The sequence below is a fragment of the Hyaena hyaena genome, unplaced genomic scaffold (genome assembly GCF_003009895.1).
Source record: "Hyaena hyaena isolate Hyena2069 unplaced genomic scaffold, ASM300989v1 scaffold_894, whole genome shotgun sequence".
Classification (NCBI taxonomy): Eukaryota; Metazoa; Chordata; class Mammalia; order Carnivora; family Hyaenidae; genus Hyaena; species Hyaena hyaena.
The window spans coordinates 511208-532665 of record NW_024081526.1 but is presented as its reverse complement, the minus strand read 5'-3'; the positions used below and the strand labels follow the sequence as shown (position 1 = coordinate 532665).

At 33.7% G+C, this 21458-nt stretch overlaps 1 protein-coding gene across 1 annotated transcript in view; it reads left to right on the top strand.

Annotated features, from left to right (window-relative positions):
- TLK1 (tousled like kinase 1) overlaps positions 1–21458 on the top strand; it is a 144329-nt gene that overhangs the window by 100322 nt on the left and 22549 nt on the right. The window contains exon 12 of the mRNA XM_039220476.1: positions 12344–12410. Coding sequence (XP_039076407.1) covers positions 12344–12410 — 67 coding nt within the window. The remainder of the gene's footprint in view (positions 1–12343; positions 12411–21458) is intronic.

The window sequence follows — 21458 nt, the reverse complement described above, 5'->3', positions numbered from 1 at the left end:
TTTACTTTTTGTAAAGCAATAAATTTGTTGCTTGATAAAAGGTAGTGGGTAGCTAAGTGGTTACATAGAATACAGTATGTGTTGTAGACACTAGTCCTTCCAGATCTCAGTTATATCCACCTATGCAAGTTACCACTGACACCATCATTCTGACTCAAGTTAGTCATCTCTTACTTGGGTTATTTTTTACCCCTACTTCTCCTTTCAGCATTGGCTCACCAATCCAATTCATTTTCAGTTTGCAGTCAGAGTCATTTTTGCAAAATTCGGTCCTTTTGTTCTCTTCCTTATCACTCCAACATAGCTTTCTGTTACTGGAATGATAAAGTCCAAAAGTCCTAAGATGACTTTTTTTTTTAAGTTTATTTATTTTGAGAAAGAGAGAGCGTGAACAGGGGAGAGTTAGAGAATGAGAACCCCAGGCAGGCTTCAGGCTGTCAGCACAAACTGTGAAATCATGACCTGAGCCGAAATCAAGAGTTGGATGCTTAACCAACCGAGCCACTCAGGCGCACCCTAAGATGACATCTTCAGAGCACTTTTGATCTGGCCTCCTCTTTTGTCATTAGCCATTGCCTACCCTTCACTGCCAATTTTCAGACTCCAAACCATTGTTTTAATTTCTGTTCATTGTTTAAATCCCATACTAGGTATTTCCTCCTAAAAGCTTTTCCTTGATCCCTGAAGAATAGGAGTTTAATGATCACTGTAAGGTAAACTGATAGTGCCCTCTGTCTCATCAGTCACAGCATCACCAATCACTCAGTCAATGAAACTAGAAATATTGTAGATGTTTCCCTTTGCCTCGTTCTCTATTTCTATAGAATTTTGTATTTGTCTGTCATTGCCACTGTCTTAGTATTGAACCTCATCGCTTTTTTTTTTAACCTAGATTACTGTTAAAATTGATTCTCTTCATGTCAGTTTAACCTCCTTCACTGGCCTTCAGAATAAAAGTCACCCTCATGAAGGATTGTTTGTAGGCCTTATTTTTCTCATTTTTCTCTTTCACTTCACTCCCAGTATCTGCCTTCTGTATCTTATTAAGTCTTTTAGTTCTCTCAGTGGGTTGAGCTTTCTTGTTTCTGTGCCTTCCTACATCTTGTTCCTTACTTTTCTTCACCTGTCTCATTTTCTATCCATCCTTTAAGGTTTGGTTCATGTACCATTTTCAATAGGAAGCCCTCTCTAACTTTTTTTCTTCCCATTTTCTCTCCCCATTTCCCTTCAGGTTAGGTGCCAATAGCCTTTTATATGTGCCTGTGTATATACTGTAGCATTTATCTCACCTTTTTAACTCTGTATTCCCAATATGTAGCACAGTTTCCTGGCATATAGAAAGTGGTCAGTAAATGCTAAATTCCAGTACCTAAGCATTTGGTTGAATTTCATTTTCTCCTTCTCAGTAGACCATTTTTCTGGTTTGTTACAGGTGTTTTGCTTACTACTTGTCCTCCAAGGTGCTGATAGCCCTAACTATAGTTTAATGATCATAGACTTGTCTCATTTCCACCACACTTTATTATATATGTTGACTAAGAACTAGCCCTGAAATTATACTGCTCTGTGTTCTTGGAATGGCAGATGAAGTGATACTACATAATAGTTTGATTGCATCTTTATGCAAATGCAGGTTTAAATAGGGAAAAGAAGCCGTAGAAGCACTTTGATTCATACATTATTAGACTTTGATTTTAGTGGCTATACTCTGCAACTGCCATTTTTTTTTTCTTTTTGAGAGAGAGCGCGTGCACGCACAGGGGAGGGGCAGAGAGAGAGCCGGATAGCGAGAATCCCAAGCAGGCTCTGCACTGCCAGTGTGGAACCCAACTTGTGGCTCTGTCTCAACTGACTGAGTCATCCAGGTGCCCAAGTCTCTGCAACTGTCTTCTTTTTTTTAAAAATATTTTTATTTATTTCTAGGAGAGAGAGAGAGAGAGAGACAGCGTGAGCAGGGGAGGGTCAGAGAGAGGGAGACACAGACTCCGAAATAGGCTCCAGGCTCTGAGCTGGCAGTCAGCACAGAGCCCCACGCGGGGCTCAAACCCATGAACCGCGAGATCATGGCCTAAGCGAAAGTCGGACACTCAACCGACTAAGCCACCCAGGTGCCCCCTCTGCAACTGTCTTCTAAAAATTCCTTTTAAGTCACTGTTTAGTGGTAACTAGAACATCTAGTGTATGTGCAAAACATCTGGTATAGAGTAGAGATCTTGAATCTTTATTTTTTTATCAAGAAGTTAACCTAGAAAAAGAAGTTATATACTATGTAGTGGTTAACCACTACATAGTATATAAGCCCTGTTAGATGGACAGATGTGGTTATTTTTTATAAGCTGTTTTACATCTTTGAACCTACGTTTGTTCACTTTTGAAAGTACCTGCAGCATAATGTTGAAAGGATGATAAGAGGTAATACATGTAAATGTAAAGTACTTGCATGGCTCTTGGCTCTTCACAAATTTTTAACTACCAGCAAGATTCAGTCAGGTTTTTTAGGTGTAGTTTCTAATTTTAGTCACAAAGACTTTTATTATGTAGTTTACATAGATAGTATTATCTATGGATGTCTAAATGACCCTTGGATTAATTAATGACCCTTATAATTAATTTTAATCAAGATTTTGACCTCATGTTAAATATATTTTAAATTATGTTCTGATTTTATTTATGCATTTCATGTTTCACAGAGGATGATTGCAAAGTAAACAGTAATATTTTACTTTATATGTTACATTAATGAAGTTTTAGAGGTTACTGTTTTTTTCTCATTAAAGCTTTAATTTTAACTGAAGATTGTATTTTATATAGCATAAAGTTATTTAATGGATTACTTGTCTTTTATAAATAACAGACTTTTCTTAATAAAATTTATTTTAGAGCAGTTTTAATGTACAGCAAAATTGAGCAGACAGTACACAGGTCCCATATACTCCTTGGCCCCACACACACCCTCCCTATCAGTGTCCTGCACCAGCATAGTACATTTCTTACAATTGATTAACCTGCATTGACACATTATTATCATCCAGAGTTTATAGTGTACATTAAAGTTCACCTTTGGTAGTTTACATTTTATGGGTTTTGACAAATATTTAATTGATTTTTTTAAAAATCATGTCTGAAAAATCTTTCATTGGAGCATTTAATCTATTTTCATTTCATGTGTTATTTATTAGGGCTTAAATCTGGTCTTTATTTGTACTGTTGATTTAGCCTGCCTCGTCCCTGACCCTTTTTTTTTTCCTTTTATTAGATTGCTCAGTTTTTGTTTACTAGACAAGTCACCTGACAATAGAAAAACCATCTTGAATAGAGCAGAAGCTCTATTTGAAGATTAGATAACTGAGAATATTTTAAAACAGATTAACAAAATCAATCTATAGATTTATAGAGGCCAAAGAAATCCAACTAAGATGTATAAAAAGAAATACTCACCTAGAAACGTAAAGATATTTCAGAAAAATCAAGGCAAAGGGGAAAAAATTCTTAAAAGTAGCCAAAGGATAATAAAAAGATATTGGGAATAAATAAAGTGGTTATTTCATAACTATAAATAAAAGTTCAAATATAGTAATTTGAATTACTGTTTTACAGGAAAATATAGTAATTCTAAATTTGCATGCATGGCCTCAAGATAAATAAAAAATTGACTACTTTTAAGAGATATAAACAGATCACAAATCATAATAGATTTCAGCATACAACATTTCATAGTAATTGAACATATAGAAAGAAATAAAAAAAAAAACACACAGTGTGGGTATAGAAAATTTCAATGAGATTGACAAATTTGACACTTATAGTATATCCCCTAACATCTACAGCATGGACTTTTATATAAATTTACCATATTAGGTCATAAAGTTAAGTCTCAACAAATTTCAAAAGATTGAAAGAGTTTGTATAAGACTGGCATTGTTTCTTCCTTAAATGTTTGGTAGAACTCATGGGTGAAACATAAAGAATTAGAATTATAGAATATAACATCTGATCACAGTGGAATGAAACTGGAAATCAGTAACAAAAAAAGTAGTGAAAAAAATTTCAATGGAAATGAGAAAAATATTTTTGGATAACTAATAGTGAAAGTGCTGCACAGCAAAATTTGTGAGATAACTCTGACAAAGTATCTGGGGGATATTAATAGCTTCATGTACATAGATATGAAAAGAAGAAAAACTCAAACTTTATAAATTAAGCATCCATTTCAGTTAGTTAGAAGATGAGCAATAGAATTAACCAAAGAAAGAAGAGGGAAAAGATAAGAGCAGAAATTAACAATACAGGAAATATATACAATACAGAAAATCAACGAATCCCAAATGTGTTTTCCCCCCAGTAACTAAACTAATAAACTTGAAAAAAAGAGAAGACAACCATTATCAGGAATGAAAAAAGGAATATTACTATAGAGTCTACAGATATTTAAAAGAAAACAATACATATTATAAATGGCTTAAGAGGTGTCTGCATGGCTCATTTGGTTAAGCATCTGACTCTTGATGTCAGCTCAGGTCATGATCTCATGGTTCCTCAGATAGGGACTCTGGCTCTGCCCTGACAGTGCAGAGCCTGCTTGGGATTCTCTCTCCCTCTTTCTCTGCCCCTCCCCCACACATGCTCACTTTCTCTCAAAATAAAAAAAATTAACAAATAAATGGCTTAAATTTGAAGTTTTTTGTGAAATGGATTAATTTCTAGAAAAATCTAACTTAACAAAGTTGACACTGGAAGAAACAAAAGTCTAAATAGCTCCGTAACTATTCAAGAAATCGAATCTGTAATTGAAAACTCTTTGGACAAAGAAAACTCCAGGTACAGATGACTTCATTTATGAACTGTAACATCCATTTAAGGAAGAAATAGTGCCACTCTTTTCAAGACTTTTTTTTTTAAAGAATAGTTAAGTCAAATACTTCCAAATTATTTTATGGGACCAGCATAATCTAGGTGTCAAAATTTAATAATGATGATACAAAGAAGGAAAATTATAGGCTAATATCACTTATAAAGCCAAATGTAAAAATGTTAAATAAAATACTAGCAACCCAACATACAATATCCACCAAGACCAAGTTGGGTTTATTTTAGGTATGCAGATTGGTTTAACATTTAAAAAAAAAAAAAACAACAGTGTAATTTTCCATGTAAGGAGAAAGATCATATAATCTTAACAGATGCCAAAACAAAAAATTTCAGACAAAATTCAGCATTGATCTTTGATTAAAACTGTTAGTAATCAGTAGAAAAACTTCCTTAATCTACACTATAACATTCATTTTTCTTTTGACATGCATTATCTATATGCTGTGCTCTTGGGTCATGATGGCCATTTCCTTTTCCTGGTTTCCTTCTCCTCCTCCTCTTCTTTAATCAAGCCCAGATATTACCTTTTCTGTGTCTTTTCCTAGTTTCCTTCAGATAAAAATTTTTTTTCTTTTCTCTGTGTGCTTATAGCTGTATTATCCAGGATAATCACATTATGTTAAGGTCAGCTTATTAGCAACCTTAATCCCACTTAATCTTTTGCCCTGTTAGGTAACATGTTCACAGATTCCAAAGATTAGGATGTATTTACTTTGGAAGCAATTATTCTGCCTATCAGTCTGACCTCTGACCCAAGATTCATATTTTTCCCACATGTAAAATACATTCATCCTATTCCAACATCCCCAAAAGAATCAACCCCATTACAGCATCAACTCAACATTCAAAATCTCATCTAAATTTCATCAGCTCAGATGTTCTGAATCTCATTATCTAAATCAGGTATGGGTGAAAATCTGTATAATCCACTCCAAAACACAATTCCTCTTAATCTGTGAACCTCAAGAAGTGGTTATCTCTTCTCAAAATAACTCTCTATTTTAAGGTCAACTCATTCACTATCTTAATTCTCCTATGCTGTATAATTTAACATATTCACATTTCCCAGGGATTAGAACATGTAGACATCTTTGGAGGGCCATTATTCTGCATACCACATTAGCACTTGGTATAAGTTTTTGGTTCTCAATTCAGCTATTAATTGTATTGAGAACATTAAGGCTCTTTAGAGGCAGACTAGTTTCATCCTTCCCACACACCTCCATTCTTTTTCATGATGATCCTTTTTAAAAAATATTGAGGTGAAATTCGCATAACATACACTTAACCATTTAATGTACAATTCAGTGGCATTAAGTGTGTTTAGAATGCATGCAACCCTTTTAGTTTCAAAACTTTATTAACCCAGAACACCTCATACCCATTAATTACTTCCTCTTTGTTCCTCCTGTCATTTTCTGGTAACAGTCAGTTTTCTCTATGTATTTGCCTTTTCTGGATAGTTCACTGGCTTTCACTTAGTATAATATATTAAGGATATTTCCATGTTGTAGCATGTATTAGTACTTCATTCTTTTTTATGTCTAACTATATCCCATTGTATGTATATGCATGTACATGGGCACTTTGTTTATCCATTCATCTATTGATGAACATTTAGATTGTTTCCACCTTTTGGCTATTATGAGCAATGCTGATATAAACATTTATGTACAAGTTTCTGTGTAGACACATGTTTTCATTTCTTCTGAGTATATACATAGTAGAATTGCAATGTTTTATGGTAATTCTATGTTTAAATCTTGAAGAACTGCTAAACTTTTTCATATCTGCAATATTTTACATTCCTACCAGCAATGAACAAGAGTTCCTATCCTTTTTTTTTTTTTTTTTTTTTTTGAGAGAGAGAAAGAGCAGAGGAGGTGCAGAGAGGGAGGGATAGAATCCCAAACAGGCTCCACACTGTCAGTGAGTAGTCTGATGCCTAGGGCTCTATCTCACAAACCTAAGATCATGACCTGAGCCTAAATTAAGAATCAGAACCTTACCCAACTGAGCCACCCAGGTGCCCCTATTTTCCAATTTTAAATTATAATCATCCTAGTAACTATAAAGTGTCTTCTCATTGTGGTTTTGACTTATATTCCTGAATGACTAATTACATTCAATGTCTTTTAATGGCGTTGTTGGTCTTTGTATAGACATTCAGGTCTTTTGCTCAGTTTTTAATCCAGCTGCTTATCTTTTTGTTGTTGAGTTATATATTCTGAATACTACACCCTTATCAGATACATGATATGTAGATATTTTCTCCCATGCTGTAAATTGTCATACTTTCTTGATAATGTCCTTTGATTTTATGACATTAAGTTTATTGTCCTTTGATTTTATTTTTATGACATTAAGTTTAGTGTTTTGTTTTTTGCTCATGGTTTCGATATCAAATCTATGGTCATGAAGATTTACCCCTGTGCTGTCTTCTAATAGTTTTCTAGTTTTAGTTCTTTTATTTAAATTACTGATTCCTTTTGGTTAATTTTTAATATAGAGTGAGGTAGGGGTCCAACTTCATTCTTCTGCATGTGGTTATCTAGTTGTCCCAGCACCATTTGTTGAAGAGACCATTCTTTCCCCCATTGAAAGGTCTTGGCACCCTTGTCAGAAATCAACTGGCCATGGATATTTGGGTTTATTTCTGTTCTCCATTCTATTACTTTGGTCAGTGTGTCTGTCTTTATGGTAGTACCACACTGTTGTAATGACCATAACTTTGTAGTAGTAAGTTTTGAAATCGGTAGTGGGAGTTTTTTGTTGTTTGTTTTTCAATATTGTTTTTTCTATTTGAGGCCCCTTTGCAATTTTGTATGAATTTGAGAATTAGCTTTTCTATTTCAGCAAAATGAGCCATTTGTATTTTGATCAGGATTATACTGAGTATTTGGATCACTTTGGGGAGGACTACCTCTTAACAATATTAAGTCTACTTATCTGTGAACACAGAGGTCATTTCATTTAATTAGTTTTCATTAATTTCCTTAGCACTGTTTTATAGTTTTTAGTGTACAAATCACTTCCTGGATTAAATTTATTTCTAGGTATCTTATTCTTTTGGATTCTGTTAGAAATGGAATTGTATTCTTAATATCCTTTTTAGATTGTTTGTTGCTATTGTATAGAGACACAACTTATTTTTGTGGGTTGATCTTGTACCCTGCAACTTTGCTGAATTTATTAGATCTGGTGGGTTTTTTCTTGTTTGTTCTTCAAGATTTTCTACATGTAGAGTTATGTTATCTGCAAATAAAGGTAATTTCACTTCTTTTCTAATTCTCATGCATTATGTTATGTTTCTTTTTCTTAACTCCTCTGGTAGGACTTTCTAGTACAATATTGAATGCCAGTAGTGAAAGCATCATGGTCTTCTTCCTCATTTTAAGGGGAAATCGTTCACCACTGAGTATGATGTTAGTTGTGGGTTTTTAATAAACTCCCTATATCATGTTGAGGAACTTCTGTTCCTAGATTTTTGGGGGCTTTTCAGACTAGTCTTAAGGTTCCTGGGTGGCTCAGTTGTTTAAAGCGTCCATCTCTTGATTTGGTTCAGGTCATGATCTCATGGTTCATGGGATTGAGCCTCACGTGGGCCTGGCTCCTACTCAGGATTCTTTGTCCCTCACTCTTTCTGCTCTTCCTCTGCGTTTGCACATGTGTGCACAGTCTCTCTCCCTAATAAATATACTTTAAAAAAAAAAAAAAAGGCAAGCTAGTCTCATATCCCACCTTTGTTCATTTAAAAAATCTAATCCTCAATGCATGGCTCATAGCCCATGTTACTAAATTATACAAATAAATGGGCTTGCTTTTTTTTTTCCTTAAGTGCCTATAACAGTCTTCTTTACCACAGCTTGCATTCCTTAACTTTGAGACTTAAGGTTAATTTCCTTCTTAAACAGAATGTCTTTGAAGAATTGATTATCAAATTTGTTTGAAATGAGTATTCCTTGTTTTCTGTTATCTGTACTAGTTCTGTTGCAGTCATCTCACATTTCTATCAAATTACTGTAGGGGCGCCTGGGTGGCTTAGTCGGTTAAGCGTCCGACTTTCACTTAGGTCATGATCTCGCAGTTCGTGGGTTCAAGCCCCGTGTCGGGCTCTGTGCTGACTGCCCGCTCAGAGCCTGGAGCCTGTTTCGGAGTCTGTATCTCCCTCTCTCTCTGACCCTCCCCTGCTCACGCTGTCTCTCTCTCTCTCTCTCTCTCCTAGAAATAAAAATATTTAAAAAAAAAAAAACTACTATAAAACAGTTCCTTGAATTACAAATAAAATTCTCATCCATTTTGGACACATGGGTGGCTCAGTCAGTTGAGTATCCGACTTTGGCTCAGGTCGTGATCTCACAATTCATGAGTTCAAGCCCTGCCTCAGCCTCAGTGCTGTCATTACAGAGCCCACTTCACATCCCGTTCCCCTGCCTCTCTGCCTCAAAAAAACATTAAAACAATTCTCATCCATTTAGACTTATTATGGAAGATTATCATATGTTTGAGGTTTAAATTTCTTGGCTTTTAAAATAAAGTTTTATATAAACCTACTCTAGAAGCTTTAGCATGCGCCTAAATAAACACACATACATATATGTGAACATAATAAAATATTAATCATTCAGGCTATAATATCAGGTATGACTCATATAGGGAGGAATTGGACTTTATCTTCACATTATCTGTGAATAAAAGATTTGCTAAGTAACCTAACCAACAGACTTGCCTTATGTGACTTTTTTTAGGATCTATAAAAATAATTATGTAGCCATTAAAAATCAACATTATCCTAGCTTCTCTCTTTTCATTCTATATATTAAAATCTTGTTTATTTTAAAAGGATTGTCCTCAATTTTCTCTAAATTAATTTTACGTTTTTTTTAAATTTTCAGATACTTTACATTTTATCTAAAAACATTTTTCCTTAATGGAAATAGACAACAGAGATATCTAAAAAGTTCTAATATGTCAGGTATTTCCTGTTAGGGAAATTCAGAGAAGTGTAAAATGTCTTTTTTGCATTTTATTTGGTGAGACAAGACCCTGGGATAGAAATTCTCAAATGGAGATCTGTGAACCCCCAAATTTATGTATATGTGATATTTACTGGAGAGAGTTTATAAATTCCCTCATTTTTAGATATCCACAGTCATAAACTGGTAAGAATCACTGTCTAGAAAGTCAGTATCCTAATATTTAATGCTTTCTATAGAATTTGCTTATTAATGTGTCAAAATCAAGCAGAGAAAAATTGGTAAATATATATATTTTACTGTTTTTTTGAAACTTAGTGGTAGTTATAGTAGTATTCATCAAAATGCAGGAAGTAAATAGCCAAATTTTGCTGCTGATGAAAGTTACCTTTAAGCTTTAGTGAGAATTGTATGTGTTTCACAGTAGGAGTAGACCTATGAAATAATGCTCTGAGGTCCAAGTTTTTTAAATCCGTTAAGAAATATTACTAAGTGGGGAGGAAGTATTTGTATGCATTTGCTTTAGCTATGGGGATGTGGATGATTTGAACCACAACACAAAACATATTAACAACTAGAACTAAGTGCTGTTAAATAGCAAATATGCATTATATTATGCTATAAGATAAACCAGACAAAATTCAACAAACTAAATCATCATGGAGCTAAGTGATATTAATTTATTATTGACTCATAAGAATAGTAGCTATTGAAAACTACACCAACTAAAGACAACAAAATCTCCTTACCTCCAAGTTACAGAAATTCCCAGCCATCTGTACATGTAAAGGCTTTGCAAGTTTGCATGAGAGCCAAACTTCTTAGTAGAATACAGTTTCAAAAATTATAGGAAATTCAAATTGTACCAAATTTTCACTGGCGGCGTATATGCCTATCCAGAAGCTATTTGCCAAAAGTTCTTACTGCTTTTCTTTATTGGATTAGTAGAGATTTTATCAATTTTTGTTTCCAAATCCTTTTCCTTTAACATCACCTTTCCCTCTTCCTCTTTCAGTCCATCTGTATTCACACTGCAACACTTACTTCTCTAAATTTACTTTAAGCATCTGCTGCAGCTATCCGCTGTTGTTATATTTGGTATAACAAAATCCAGCAGTTGTGTTAACCTAAGACTGATTTAATTTTAAATGTTTATTTTTTCACTCTTAAGATATTTCTAGTGGAATACTAACTGAATTTCTTGGAGGGTTTTGTTTCCTTTAAATACCCTTGCTTTAGAATTAGTAAATTTAACTAACATCTAGCTAAAGGAGGGTAACATTTATATTAAGTGTTGCTGAGAGACCTGAATGAAAAACATAAATAAATCATACCTAGGTTGGAAGCTTCACCAAGTACCCCCAGAACATATAAGTAAACGAATAGGCCTAAGTATGATGGATAAAAGCAATTCTTTCCATGTTAGGGTATGAAATGGAAGTTTTTTTATTGTAGAGTGGTTTTTCTTCTTTTACTTTATCAGAAAACAGAGTCATTTTTCTTTAGGAAATGTTTTAATGTATGTCTTATTATGGCCTTATATATATTAAGCTGGTTATTTTTTAGTGTTAATACAGGAATGTTTGAAATTAATAATAAAATAACCACACAGTACTTTCAAGATTTAAAGTCTTATATCTGTTTATATTTTATTAAGAATCTGTGCTTTGACTATACTTTTAGCATTCCTTTTTCTCACTAACACGTGGAAGCAGAAAATAGAAAAATGTCTTAGTTTTTTTTCCTTTTTTTCTTTAAACCAGTACCCAACTGGACAGACTGTGTAGTAATTTTCTAGTACTCTTCAAATAAAATGAAATTCATTCCTTGGTCTGAAAGTCCATTCGTAAGCTGGCCCCTGCTTATCTCTCCTACTTCTCACAGCCTCTTTGACTGTTTTGATCCTTACATTTTCTTCTTCTTACAGTACACCAGCCTGTGTCCATCTTAGCATCCTTGCACTTGCATTTGTCCTGTGTCTATGACATACTCCCCCAGGTTCTCTTGTAGTTGTCTTTTTGATTTTTAGATCAAGACCACCTCCCTAACACTCACTGCAAATAGTGTAATATAGTTAATCAGTCGTCATCGTACCACCCTTTTTGTTTTCTTCATAGTACTTACTGCTATTTGGGATTATTTTACTTCTTTTTTAAGTTATTTTCTGCCTCCTTATCCCCACTCGAGTGTAAGTTCAAACTAAATAAAAGGAGAAAATGTCTTTTTCATTGTATCCTTAGGATTTAAATTCTAGAACATCGCTTGATACATAGCACTCACTAAATAGTTGCAGAATTTATCAATTTAGGTGCTCTATCTATAGTAATAGATGTATTGTGAAAAATATTTTAAAGGACTTCTGGCTTATTATATTCTAGGCTGAATGTTGTCAACAATGTAGTATTTTGAGAAATATTAATTTTATCTTCTTTTGCTGGTTATTAATAAGAAATAAATATTCATCTTAATATCTAGAATTACAATTTCATTTTTGACAGGTTGACTTTGGCAGAATATCATGAACAGGAAGAAATTTTCAAACTTAGACTAGGACATCTCAAAAAGGTATGTGAAGCATATGCTGGAATTTTAGTTTGTTACCAGAGGTCATGGAGAATTGTTACTGTAAGTCTTTAATTGGAGAAGTCAGCTTCAGAGAGAAAGTATCCAAAGCTCAGACAAAAAAAAAAAAGCATTAAAGGTGTACTTTTAAGTTGAATATATTAAAGTAACATTCCTTTTACCTTGTGGCAGCTTACAAAACATTGAAATGCTGAAATACCAAGTCCCTGTAGTAGAGAAGTGACTCCTGGCCAGACTTTCAGGGTCTTAAGATTACTCTATTTAGGTACTATTTTTGTAAAAATGCTTCATTTTTAAGATGAAATGTAAATTTCCATATTGTTTGTGTCCATTTATAATAAACTTAAATAATTATCAATTAAGAACAAACTTGGTTCTTTTGCTTAACTTTTAAGCTATCAAATGCTTGATTAAATGCTTCAATTAAAATATGTACACTGGCAAATTTAGAAGAGCCTTAATCATCAGTAATAATATAAAGTGATATACTTTATAAAAATGTTGCTATGTGTTATAGTAAATTTTTAAAATGAATAGCTTTGTACTGATTTGTAAACTATGAAATTGTAATCAATTCATTGTTTTTACAGTTTTTCAGTTCAAACAATTTCAAATAAATAGTAGATTTTCCCACTCAAAATGAAGTTACTGACAGATACAAAATTCTTTTTCTTTGACCCAGTTTTTTTATTCTGCTTTTTGCTTGTCACATTACTTACATATTTTTTTAATAGGCTGAATAATTGCTAAAAGTGAGTTAGTGAACTAATGGAAGATAGCTTCTGTGAAGTTGTCTTCCTGGCATAGGCTGAGGTAGGACAGAGAAACCTGTCCTGGTAGCAGCTGCTGTCATATTGTATGCTCTTTTGTTTTTGGAATGCCATCAATATGCTTTCAGACCCCTGCCATTTAATTACAGATAATAGAAAAAAATATATAAATGTATCTACATATATGTGTAATTTGCTTTAGTGTTTTTAACTATGCCATATCTGCCTATGCCCCTACTCAGAAAAGTTTCAACCCCAAATACTTTAACAATAAATTGTGAAATGATTTATTCTGGTCTTTTTTTTTTTTTTTTAATGGTGTATTTTGTTCTGTTGTAATTATTGACTATTTTTCCTGTTCTTTGAGTTAAGTAGACAACTTCAGTCTATTCTAACAGATGGAGTTGTAATAAGACTGTTGGTGGATTTTGTAGTACAGAATTAGTATAAGTATTTGTGTGCCCATCTAAGCAGGTGTCTTAATGAATTCGTAGAGACGTATGCTTGATGTCCTCTATAAAGATTTATCAATTATTTTCAAACCAGCCTTTCATGATAATGGCACACTTTAATTGGAGGGTTATTATTTTTACATATCATAGTTCATTTTAAATTACTCTTTCTAATAATGAGGTTGTACATGTGTATCTTATTTTATGAAAACCTGTTATATAAAATCTGAAATGACAAAGCGGTTATATTAGGAATCGGCTATTTATATTACAAAAATACTTTACTTTTTGAAAAGCTTCAGAGAAGGTTGGTTTTGGGGTTTGGTTGGTTGTGCTTGGTTGCCTTTAAAGCTTTCCTGGTACTCTGAAAATATTTGGTTTCTCTGAAACAGTTCTGTTTTAAGTATTCTAAAGGGAGGTATACTTACTATCTAAGTAGTTGCAAGCTGTTGTAGAATACTACACTTTGTCTTCTAACCTCCATATTAGCCACTTTCCCTCTGTTTGACTTCTCCGTGTTTTGTGCTCATTCTTTCTAATAATTGTCCCCTCCATAATCATTTTCCTACTTTATTTTTTCAGCTTTTATCAGATTTACTGAGCAGTTCTAAATTCCTAACTTTATCTTCTTAGCTACTTTACAACAGTACTTTTCTTTGACCAACATCATGGAATATTTTGGGAGAGTGGACAAACTACAAATGCTGAAATATGCTCTCATGTCTTGAATTCTCATATTTTCTTCTAAAAGGCTATTTTGGGTGAGAAGAATGAATGCATTCTTCTTGTTGTTGGTAGTACATACAGAAAACAAAGTTGAGTAAGTAGTGTCATCTTAGAGTAGAAGTAAACAGCAGTTGCCTGCTTACCACTTGGATATAAATTTTTGAGTTGCACAATTAAATAATAAGTATTAAGTTACATGTTTTAAAAATAAGTTATTTGGTACTCCAAAGCACAGTTGGAAAATAGGCCATTAAAATAGGTCATTCTGTTTTCTAAAAAAGTAGATTGGACACTTTTAATACATACAGAACAAGCTTCAGTTAAGAGAAAAGATGCTATGACCTCTATCTTAGCAGCTCCCTTTTCTCCTGGGTTTATTAAGCTGATATAACTGTACCAACCTTGTAACTATATAGTTTCTACCATAGGCTGGATCTGATCTTCTATATTTGAGGTCCTTGTAACCTGCACAGGAATTAACCTATAGTATGCCAGCTTACAGTTTAGATTTGGAGCCCTCTATACTCTTGCTTTCATTCTGTCTTTAATAAAAACTCTTAAAGTTCAGTAGAATTATTAGATTACATTTGTGGGCACCGAAAAGAAAACTTATTTTATTGAGGAAGCCCATGTTATTTGGACATATATGAGACTAGAAGACCTACTTATTTTTTCTTGAAACAAAAAATTTATGATGTGCATTGTATTTTATAAAGATCATCATAATAATTGAATAGGTAAACTGAAATATGAAAAAGTATATTTACCATTGAATAAATCATAAAATTCAGTTCACATTCTGTGCTGTTCTGCAGGGTTAGAAATATAATAAATCCAAAGCTGTTCAAGTGATAGAGTAAGAAATGAAAGTTAAGCAGAAGTCTCCAAAAGTAAGTCCATGGATAACAAATAGATATTAGGGGCTTATTAGTTTTTTCTTCTGAGGTTAGGAAAATTGCTATGCAGCACACTTTTTTTTAATATATATCAAGAATTCTTCAATATTTTCAGTTATTCTCAGTTTATGAAATCATTGCTCACTCATTGATTTATTTCCACACTCTTCTGCCTGACACAGGCATGATTCATATCCCCATTTCAGGAGAATTAACATGATAACTACTCTTGAAGGACTTTGAAGTTTTAACCAGTCTAGAGTGAACATTAATGTTAACTTTTTGAATGCCAAGATCTTCTCTCTATGTTTTGTCAAAATTAATAAAGCTAGTAGCCGGCAAAGCCAAACAGGAACCTTTTTCCACTCCCATTTCAGTGGCAATACCTGTACACTTATTCCTACTATTTTTTTGTTGTAGTTAGGATAGCAAGTTGATTCTTTGTATTCAGAAGAATTAATTCACTTGTTGCTTTCTTTACATCTGTCTTAGAATAGTGATGTTGGGTTTTTGCTTTTTCAGATACATGCTTCATTTTCATTGCAGATAAAGGAGAGCAGTTAAGTTTTTCCACACACAAATACTCTTTCCCTCACATATTACTTTCCTTGGGTATTGTTAATGACGATTATATCACCTAAAATTTTTCTCATTAGCTGATGTGTTGCTTTTCACTCTAAATTTTTTTTAAAGGTCAACTGAAAAAGCACATGTTTAGTAAAAAGTGTAAATAACTTAATCTTACCTTTTATGTAGCTTAAGGATTTAACAGAAAAGAACTATATAATAAAATGTATGGAGACTATGCAAATTATTCCCAAAACCATTTTTTAAAAAATGACTTTTCGCTATTAGTAATTATGTACAAATTTACCCAATTGCCACTTATTAAAAGCTTGTAGTTGCAGTGGGAATAATTTGGTATCTTTAAGAAGTTGGTTCTTTGAAGCAAGACTACGAACTATCCCATTTTATGTACCTGTGCTGCATGTGGAATATGGATTTAAGGAAACTAACAAACTCTATGCCAGTTAGCTTTCATGGTTGATCCTGTTTTGATACCAGTCTTTGATAAATTCTAGTTATGGGAAAGCAGTTTATCTTTTTGCTTTGAGGAGTTCTGCTAGGTTATTGTTTGTATTGTTCAGATCATTCTGGAATTGAAGAAGACTACATGGATATGCTTTTCTAGGATTGTTAACTAAATTAACACAAATATATATTATATATTTTTTTAAAAGTTTTAGTTTATTTTTTGAGAGAAAGAGAGCAAGTAGTGGAGGGGCAGAGAGTGAGGGGGAGAGCATATCCCAAGCAGTTTCCACACCAGTAGCACAGAGCCTAATGGAGGGCTCAAACTCACGAACTGTGGGATTGTGACGTGAGCCAAAATCAAGAGTCAGATGCTTAACCAACTGAGCCACCCAGTTGCCCCCAACACAAATATATTTTTTAAAAATCCCTGAAAAACTATCATCCTTGTAAGATCCTCTCTGTAGTCATACTGCTATTTAAGTGATAACAAATTACTCATTATGGCATCCCAAAACGATGAGGAACTAAGAACTTTGATGGTTATTAGGACTAATAACTGTATCTTGCCCCTGCTGTTACTTAAGTTTGTGATGTAAACAGCATGCATATATTGCTCTTTATTTTTTAGTCTTTAAGTTTTGTCATCTTCTAGATTTAAAATACTTGATTAACTGATGAAATTAATGCATACAGAAAATTTGACATCTCAGTATGGAATATTACATAGTGTTAGTAGGGATTGGCCTTAATGTATGTGTTTTGGGTTGTGTGTGTGTGAGGGGGGGACAGAGAGGGGGAGATTGATTGATTGATTGGTTGATTGATAAGCCCTGAATATAAGTGCCGGAAGTTTATTTTGAAAAACATAACCAATTTGTAATTGAAACAGGATTAGTCAAGAATCCTCAGCACCAACACAAATGTATCTTTGCAGACCGAAGGAATCAGCTAAACAATTTGCAGTCATCTCAATCTCTACTAAAACAAAAATCACATCCAACATGCCACCTGACACCATTTCTTTCTCTCTCTCTCCTTTGCTCCTTGCGATGTGGCATTCATCTCTCCTTGTGCCTCCGTTCTGAAGAGATAACAGTATAGCAACAACTCTGCCACTGAAATCCTGTTCTCTGACCGATATTGGCACCTGCAAAGAGAAACAACCAGTAACAGGCAGCAGCAGCATCAGTATTAATCTTCCATGATGAAATCTTTACAGGTCAAGAACAAGCACACAGCTTTTTTCTCACTCCTTCACAGTGGACCATGCATCTAGTTGAAATGGAAGACAATGGATTGTCTACAAGCCTTTTGAACAGTGGAGAATACAGGGCATTGGTTTTAGGTGAATTGACCCCCAAATATTCTTGAAGTTTGGTATCTCCTTTGGTCTTTCTAGAATACCATTGTCATCTGATTTATCAAATCCTTAGTAGTATAACCATAAAGAATAAATTTGCACATGTGGCATTTCTTGTCACTTTAGGTTTGAATAAAAATATGAAAGTAATGAACAATAAATAGAATTCTAGAGGACTTAATCTCTAAATTTGTATGTTCACCTTTCTATTCATGGCCATGACTAGAAGAAATCTCTTGGGAATTCTTCTCTCAATTAAAGCCAACCACATTGTACATTATATTTCTATAGAACATAGGAAAAGAGGCTACTTGTATAGGAAGTAGTTTTCAGTGGAAGTGTGATGAAAATGCACTATAGTAGAGAAAATCATGATTGAGTCCATGAAGAATGTTATAAGGTTCTTGACTTATTGGCATGTGTGGGCACGAAAAGTGCCAAAAGGAGTTAGAATTCTAAACTTGACATTTTGTCCTTACTACTGCTTCCCTCTTAAGAGCAGGTGGTAGTCTATAAAAGATGAATGTGACTGTGCAGAGAGAACATGGAACTGGCTGTCGATCGGAGAACTCCCAGTGTTTGTATTTTACCTCCTGCGCTTACTGCAAAACCATAAACATTCCTTGCCCTGTGTTTCCACATTTGTAGTCATATATCTTAACTTGGTAGTAGATGTTCAGTTACCAAAATGAAACTTTAGAGGTAAAATGTGCTTTGCTTCTGTAATGTTTGCTATTAATCCAGTTGTTTTATAAGCAGTGGATTTTTTTTTAATTTTGGAAAGAATTTTCGGAGTCATATTAGCAATTAGAGCAGAGTATAATTCAGGTTTGTAAATTCAGTCTAAAAATCACTGTTTCATAAAAAAAGAAAAAACAAATTCCTTGACCACTGGCCCTTCCCAGTGAGAACTATATAACTCCATGCCATTTACAGTTGACCCTTGAACAATGTAGGGGTTATGGGCACCGACCCCTTCCTTTGCCCCCATGTTCACAAAAATCTGCATATAACTTTTGCCTCCTCCCAAATTCAACTATACTAATAGCCTACTGTTAACCGGAAGCTTTACCAATAACATAAGCAGTCAACTAACACAAACTTTCTGTTATATATAATACTGTATTCTTACGATAAAGTGAGCTAGAGGGAAGAAAATGTTATTAAGAAAATTATGAGGAAGAGAAAATACATTTACAATACTATACTGTATTTGTTGGGAAAAAAATCTGCCCATAGATGGACTCCTGCAGTTTAAACCTATGTTGTTCAAGGGTGACCTGTATATTCATGTGATATTCATTCTAGAAGACTAGGCTCTTCCCATCATTGTGCAGAAAGTTAAATATTTTCATACTTTAAAAAAATGTATGAATCCACCCAAATCCCGAAAAAGGTTAAAAGGAGGCAGGCAGTGGGGAGAAGGGCTACAATGTGCTGTAGTAGGACATGGTGCTTATACATGCCATGGTGCGCTAAAGTGCTTAACATCAAGGAATTTCACCCCTAGTCTAATACAGCGGCTTTAATTGCTTTCTCAAGAAATGTACTAAATATTTAAATTTTGCCAATCAGTTGAATTGTTAGATTTATTTGCTGCTGGGAAGGGTTTTATTTTGTTTTGTTTAAATAGAAAGGAGGAACTAATAGAATCAAAACCTGCCTATTTCAACAGCTATTCTCAGGGGCTTTAATGTATGTATTTATGAATTTGAAGAGAGAGTAAAAAAATACCAGCCCCATTGCCATACTCCATACCATCCCCCTAAAAAAGGAAATGAAGTACAGAGGAAAACATTAAGGTTCTAAAATAATTATCTAAGACAGTGAAATACACCTGAGAGAGATATAGTATTCTCCCATCAGTAATAACCAGCTCAGTGATTGGGAATAGGAGTGAAGGGATTTATGTAGTTAAGAATGAAACCCTCCACTCCCTCAGGATTTTCATAATTTTTGTCCCTTCTACTCCAGTAGGAGGAGAATACAATATACTCAAGCAGAAATAGGATTATGGGCAGTAGTTTCAAAACTGATCTCTATAAATTCAGACTTGCTTTATCTGCATGGTTTTTTGGTTTGTTGGTTCATATTTCCAATGGTTCATATCTCTGACATCCATATATAGTATAGGGTATTTGAAAGCATGTAATAGAAATAATCTGGAAACACACAGTAGGGATAAAGTTGAAGTGAATTGGTAATGATTTTCTTCTTAATTCTCTTTTCTGCATTTCTCTCTTTCCATTAGCTTTTAATAGTACCTTTTGTTAATTTCTCTTTTTCCTTTCTTGACGATAAACTTTTAGAATGGTATAGTTTATGACATTAAAAATATTGAGGACCTGCAGATACTAACTTTTGAGGGATTAATATTTGTTCACATTACTAAAATGAATCTGGAGTCAAACTTTTTGAAACCTCATTCTGAACTCGTCTTCCTAGCCCAAGTAACGTTTGTAGTGCTGTTGGATAGACTGTTTGAAGTGATAACGCTTCTCTCTTCTACAATCTTCATAATACACTACACAGAATTTCTTTTTTATCAACCCTCTTAGAATATAGGCAAGCTGAGAATGATACATTAAAATACTTTCTATCTTGGCTTTATAGAAAAGCATCTCTTCAAAAAGAGGTTTTTCTGTGTGTATAACATGTAACATATGCAAGATTTGTTAAAGAAATATAAACTCAGGTTTAAATATAAATATACTCAGGTATAAATAAATATAAATAAAAATAAAAATTTTCAGGAAATGTATTAGTGTTACATGTGATAATGCATTTTGTAACTCTTAAAGCTTTATACCTTTTAATGCCCACACACCACACCTTTCTTTTAGTAATTTCTCTCTTAAAAATTATGATTATGGGAAATACTCAAAATTTCACTCAGCAGTTTTCACCTGGCATTTTCTAGAGATTCTGTAGTGCTTTGATTGACTTTTGGCTTAGAATGTGTAGCCAAGAAGACATTAAGTTATGAGAAAAGACTTTGATTACAAACAGAAAGCATTTTTATGTCAAACTTCTGCTGAGAGACATTTTTGGTTGAGTTGCTGTGGAATTTACCTTCCATATAAAAATTTAAAAGTTATAAATTTTGGAAAGTGGTGTTTTGCAGGTTACTTAAACAGTGAGGCAGTATTAAGATCGGTTGTTGTATACTTGTATGACTTGGTTTTTAATTCAGAATATTAAGAGCTTATATTAAGATACTGGTAAAATGGCTGTAGTATAAACTGTTAAATTGTCCATTGCTATAGCTTTCTGTTTAAATGGAAGAGCCGTGTCCTTTTATTGTATGTGATCACCAAATCTCTCTCTCTAAAACAGTCTCTTCTTACTCATGTCCCTTCTACACTGTAATTGCCTACAGAGACCAGTTCCTTTCCAGAGATGCTGTTTCTTTGTTTCTTCTAGCTGCTCAGCTAGTAGATGACTCGAGGATTGAAAGTTGGTATTCTTATCAAGCTATCTTGTTGGATTATCTCTCTTGTATTTTAGTAAGCTTGCCTAGTTTTGCCATGGTTTTGAGGATTCCATTCTATAATGAATTCAGGTCAGTTGTGAGCCTAGGTCATACTTGCTTCTCCTGCACCCTCTGAAAATGATTAAATCTGAGGATGGCCCAGAGAATAATGTCTGTCTCAAGCAAGGAGAGTATAGTCTGTAGGATAGATCTGCACTAAATATAAATTATTTACATTTGAAAATGATCTGCACTAAATATAAATTAGTTGATATTCTAGACTGTTTTACCCTGGGGCCATACCAAAATTGAGTCTTGC